Source organism: Mastomys coucha, unplaced genomic scaffold (assembly GCF_008632895.1).
Source record: "Mastomys coucha isolate ucsf_1 unplaced genomic scaffold, UCSF_Mcou_1 pScaffold15, whole genome shotgun sequence".
NCBI lineage: Eukaryota > Metazoa > Chordata > Mammalia > Rodentia > Muridae > Mastomys > Mastomys coucha.
The window spans coordinates 61,495,378-61,501,479 of NW_022196897.1; the positions used below are offsets into that span (position 1 = coordinate 61,495,378).

The window sequence follows — 6,102 nt, forward strand, 5'->3', positions numbered from 1 at the left end:
TGTGTAGTCTGTTTGTCAAAGCCGAATCCCGTGCCCACCTGGCCAGAATCCCTCGTCCTGCAGAATAAGAGACCCCCACGAGAAATCCCGGTCTGTGACAGGAAGGCAAGAAGGTGGTAGGAAAAAAGAGACTAAGAATACGTAAGACTGCTTATAAATATAAATGATTCAATAGGCTGGAGGTGTGATGACTAATGGGAAGAGTACTTGTCTAGCACGCATAGGCACTGGGTTAAGTCACCACATATACACACTCTCAAATGCTTCACGGGCAGGGAAGATGACTCATTGGGCCAAGGCTCTTACCATAGATCATGATAGCACAAATTCAATCCCCAGGACCCACACGGTAGAAGAACAACCACCCATAAGAAGTCATTTGACCTAAAATACACACACACAAATGTGACTTTTCTAGTTTCCTTTGTACAGCTGATAAAACACTAACCAAAAAGAACTAAAAACAGGACTGCTTTACCTAGTTTTCTCCTAACATAAAACACTAACCAAAAAGAACTAAAAACAGGACTGCTTTACTTTAGTTTACCCCTAACATATCAGAATCCATCATTGAGGAAAGTGAAGACAGGAACTCAAACAGTAGAAAACCATGGAGGAACTGTTTACTGGCTTGCTCCTAGACTAACACTTAGCAGCCTTCTTATACAGTCCAGAACCACCTGCCTAATACACCCCAACAGTGGGCTGGGCCCTTTTAATCAATTAGCAATCAAAATAATCCCTCAGAGGGTAACCCACAGGCCAAACGATCTAGACAATCCTTCAAGTGAGACTTCTCAGATGACACTAGGCTATGTCACATTGATACTTATGTACAGTTGAATACATAATAAAGTTTTTCTAACTTTAAAAATGATTCAGGCCAGGTAGTGATGGCATACGCCTTTAATCCCAACACTTGGGAGGCAGAGGCAGGTGGATTTCTGAGTTCGAGGCCAGCCTAGTCTACAAAGTGAGTTCCAGGACAGCCAGGGCTATACAGAGAAACCCTGTCACAAAAAAACAAAAAAAAAAAAAAAAAAAAAAAAAAAAAAAAAAAAAGATTCAGGCTAAGAGAACAGCTCAGTAGAAAATGTTTACTACATGTCACACGCTGATTCTATCCCCAGTTCCCCAGTATCACAAATAATAAGTGATTTGTCTCAAAAGTAATTCTTATGACTTAGTAACAGATCCAGCAAAGCACAATTTGGGGCAACAACTAGAATTAGCAGAGTTCTAATCAGACATTTATAAATTACCTTTTAAAATCAGAAAATCAGCCTACTATGCCAAACTAATTGTCAAGTTATCGTATTTTTCCTACTTTAATTAAAATATTTAAATTAATGACATATCTCATACTTTTAATCTTATTTTCTCCCTGCATTTTATGAAAAAATAGAAAGGAAGCAATGTAAAAGAGTTCAGCATTATAAAATCATTTCTACTTTGAAATTTTAAAAAAAAATCCAAAAGATTTTTTTTAAAAAAAGGGAAATAAAAAGGTTAAGAAAGAGGCTGGCAGCACAATCGGAGGCAGAGGAGCTCTTGCCTAGCATATGAGGAGGCTCAAGGCCAGCAACCAGAAAACTAACTGCAATGTTAGACATGAGTTCAACCTCAGGTCTCATAACTGAGCATACAGAAATGAGTTCACTCTACACATGCCAAGCTGATTATGTTATGAGTTTGGGAGTTCAAATTTGGAAATATGTCCTGCCCTAAAGATTAAACCAAAACCTGACCTAGCACTCTTGATATTTTTTCTATATCTCATTTCTTCCTGTCATATCCTATCAGGTTTAACTTTCAAAATTATTTCTAAATTATCTATAAACATCTGGGGTTACTGGGCAGTCCAATTTACCTTTATCTTTAAATTAAATTTATTAAACCAAGCATGGTGGTACAAGCCTTTAATCCTAGCAATCAGGAAGCAGAAACAAGCAGATCTCTGTAGTTAAGATCAGTCTGGTGTACGCAGTGAGACTCAGGTCAACCTCTGCCACACAGTGAAACCCATTCTCAAAAAATGAAATAAAACAAAAGACCTTATATAACAGTTTCCTAGGTATTTTACTTTTGTCTCCATAAAACAGCATATGTGACCTTCTTTATGTAATTTCTATCCTGTTATTCTTCCACTATAGAGGATTCCCATTTTACCTACTGTGAAACTGATACTCCCAAACTTTGATTTTCCATAAGCTCACTTCACAGCATTGATCTCTCCATCACACATTACAAATATGCCTGTCATCTTTGCCCCTCAAATAAGCTATATACTCAAGTTCTCAGTCTACACACTTTCTATTTTCTAGTTTTAGAAGCATAATCCTTCAACTCTTAGACCTTGTTTTTAACAATGTAAAGTATACACTGATGAAAAAAAATGCAAACACTACCAGAAAACATATAGAATAAAAGAACTACTTAAAATCATACCATTAGAATTACCACTAATACTTTTTAAATAACCCTTTATATGGAACTTTGTAGGTATATGTGCCACTATATGCTCCACATAGTCTTCATAAACTTCAACTTTTTCCATACATGTTCTTCACACTTAATGCAGAACTCAAATACCACTTCCTAAAAAGAGGCCTCCCAGGACCCTAGTAAAGAAGCCTGTTTCCAATCACATCACCTGATTTCCTTCATTGCACATATTTCTCTCCAAATTAACTGTATGTCTTTGTTAACTTATCTTGTTTTTTATCTACCCAATCGCAGAGGAATTCAAGTTACACGGAGCAGAATCTTACCACTACTTTTCACATCACTATGGTCTGGACCACTACTTAACACATTGCAGATGCCTAATACTTCATAAAGAGACGATGGCTTTGCTAACCTTGTGTGTGGTGGTAAGAGCCAAAACCAGAGCTTCACATATACTAGCAAATGTTCTACTAATATGCTATAGCCCCTATGCCTTTTGTATTTACTATTTTTGAGACAGGTGCTCAGTAGATTGCATAGCCTGAATCAACTCCCCTATAGTCCAGGCAGGTCTTAAATCTTGTGATCCTTCTATCTCAGTTTTCCAAGTAGCTAGGATTACAGGCCTGGCTTCAGCTAACATTTAAAAGCTACAAAATCCTAAATTTTTATCTTCTATTGAACTTTCTCTAAACCTCATACTCATACTTAGCCATTCATTTGACAGCTCCAATAGGAAAATACAGTGGTTCACCAAACCTCCTCCTGCTCCTGTTACTCACTATGCTGATGAATGATAGTGCCCTCAACCAAATATCCCAAATTGTAAACCTGAATTTTACCCTTGAAGTGATTCCTCCTCTTCACCCCACATCCAATTACCAAGTCTCTCAATTCTACTTCCTAAATCTCCAATCCATCAATTTCACTCAATCCATCTGCTCCTCTCCCACCCACCAAATACAGAGCATTCATCATTTCCCTTATCAACTACAATATCCTCCCAGCTTCCTACTCCAGATCCACTCTTACTTCCTTCTAATTTATTAGAAGCTACACTCTCAGTGGCTATAATAACGCAATGGTTAATCTTGTCAATTTGTCTAGATTCAGAATCACTTAGAAGACAGACATCTGGACATGTATAAGAGGCTTAACTAAATGTGGACAGACCCATACTCTAGGCTGGGTCCCAGACTTAATGAAAAGGTAAACACAAGTGTAGCAACAGTATTCACCTTACTCTGAATCCCAACTGCAAACGCAACGCTCCTACAGCCACAGCTACCACTGTTCTTGCCGTCATGTCATACCACTTCATACATAATCCATTCAAAGTCTCAAATTCAGACATCAATTCTTCAGAAGTCTTTAGTAAACAATTCTATTGATATCCTTCTTCTCAGTGCAGCCTTTGGTTATATAATCAATCACACAGTAATCTAGACAACTGCTGTGAAGGACTGTGTAGCTATAATTAAGTTATTGATTTTAAGATGGGAGATTATCATAGATTACCCAGGTAAATCAGAGAATCAGAAGTTGACCAACAGCCTAGGTCTATAGTTCCTTCCAGAGATTCTAAGCTTGTATTTTTTGTTTGTTTGTTTTGTTTTGTTTTTGTTTTTCGAGACAGGGTTTCTCTGTGTAGCCCTGGCTGTCCTGAAACTCACTCTGTAGACTAGGCTGGCCTCGAACTCAGAAATCCACCTGCCTCTGCCTCCCAGTCCCAAGTGCTGGAATTAAAGGCGTGCACCACCACTGCCCGGACCTCCCAGAGATTCTAAATAGGCCACTGTTTCATCCCTGGAGACTCCAGCCTGTTAGATTCTAAGCAAAGTCCCAGTTAAGCTGCCTGAATTTCAAACTTCAGAGCTCTGATATAATGAATGAGTGTTGCTTTAAGCTGCTTAACTTGAGACCAATTGAAAACTTACAACCAAGACTCTTTCTAAACCCCAACACTAAGCCTGAGTTGGGGCCCCTGTTCTCATCGCATTTTGTATTTCTGTGATTGCATTAAGCATATTCATTACTTGATATATATAGCCTAAGATCTGTAGTCAATGTTTTTTCAGTTTTGTTCACCATACACAATTATAACTCAATGTCTACACGATTGTTATCCACATAAATGTTTGCTAATTAAATGAAAAAAAAAATGTTCCCCAAAATTTTCATTTGAGATATACCTCCTATAAAATACTAGATTACGAAGTACTTGAGGACGAGATTATTGATTATAACAATAATTACAGAGAGGAGTTAGGGTGAAAGATACATCTTTAGAGTTATTTGGACACTTATTATTTCAGTTTTACAAACCTTTGCCACTCAGTACCTCCCCCTACTCCATGCCCAATCCCTACAGAAATCAGGGCCATCTATCAGAAAATTATACAGTACCAGTAACAATGGTAATATCCCTCAGTTATACCTTTAAGTTATAAAGTAGAAATTATCCTACAATTTAAAAAAATAATAATTATCAAACTACAAAACTAACCCAAATTTATTCAAACTGAGACATTAATATTTTATAATAAAAAATTAAAATTATCTAAAAACTTATCAGAAAAGAAAAAGATCAACAAAAAGAATACTTACATCAAAGGAAAAGCAAAAAATGGGAGTGTCATGACAAGTCTTGCTGTAAATTCATCAGGAAGATACCACAAGTACACAATTAAACATGTAAACAGATAAAGAATTGAAGAATAGATAATTAATCTTCCAACCCATAATTTTTGCAATCTTTGATTTTTTTCTCTAAATTCTTCCAGTGCTTGAATTTCCTGTTAAGAGAAAAATATCCCATATTGTGAAATCTCATAATTATTTAAAAATTAAAATTGAAAGAATTAACATGACAGAAAGAGTGTAGTAAGATTCCTAAAATTCAATGTAATACGATGCTCTAACATTTTAAAGCAAACATATGGAACAGTAAACTAAAAATGAAGTTAAAAACTAAGTCTACAATTACTTTTCAAACTGAAATATTAAATACTATTTTTTAAAGATTTATTTTTTATATATGTGAGTACACTGTCACTGTCTTCAGACACACCAGAAAAGGGCATCAGATCCCATTACAGATGGTTGTGAGCCACCATGTGGTTGCTGGGAATTGAACTCAGGACCTCTGGAAGAGCAGTCAGTGCTCTTAACAGCTGAGCCATATCCCCAGCCCTAAATACTACTTTTTAACCTTTCAGATTGGCAAAGACTGGAGAAATTAAATTGATACCAGCAAATATTTATGGAGTCAAGAAAATAATAATTCTCCACATATGGCCTTTAAAAAAGAAGAAGAACAGTAGGGCCGAGTATGGTGGCAGATTTCTCCAAGTCTGAGGGGTTCTAGGCCAGAAGAAAGAATATAGTGAGACTATCTAAAAAAAGAAAAAAGAATCAAAACAGTGATTGAAACTTCATCATTTTATCATCTATTCACTACTCCAATATCCTGAGGAAAAACATTATAAATAAGAAAAAATGTTAAAGCTATAGAATTGTTGCATAGTAGCCGGCAATCTTTATTAAGCTATCGGTTACATTGATTTACACCATGCTAGCTCTAACTGCATTCCAACCGGTTATCTTACTACTTGATACAGGCTTCTTAAGTCACTAAAAGACTTCAGATTTCTT

The 6,102-nt window shown here is 36.3% G+C and overlaps 1 protein-coding gene across 8 annotated transcripts in view; it reads right to left on the reverse strand.

Annotated features, from left to right (window-relative positions):
• The window catches only part of Lnpk (lunapark, ER junction formation factor), an 80,148-nt gene that overhangs the window by 64,495 nt on the left and 9,551 nt on the right, over positions 1-6,102 (reverse strand). For all 8 annotated transcript variants that reach the window (XM_031370648.1, XM_031370650.1, XM_031370653.1 and 5 more), the window contains exon 4: positions 5,056-5,243. In XM_031370648.1, the coding sequence (XP_031226508.1) occupies positions 5,056-5,243 (188 nt within the window). The remainder of the gene's footprint in view (positions 1-5,055; positions 5,244-6,102) is intronic.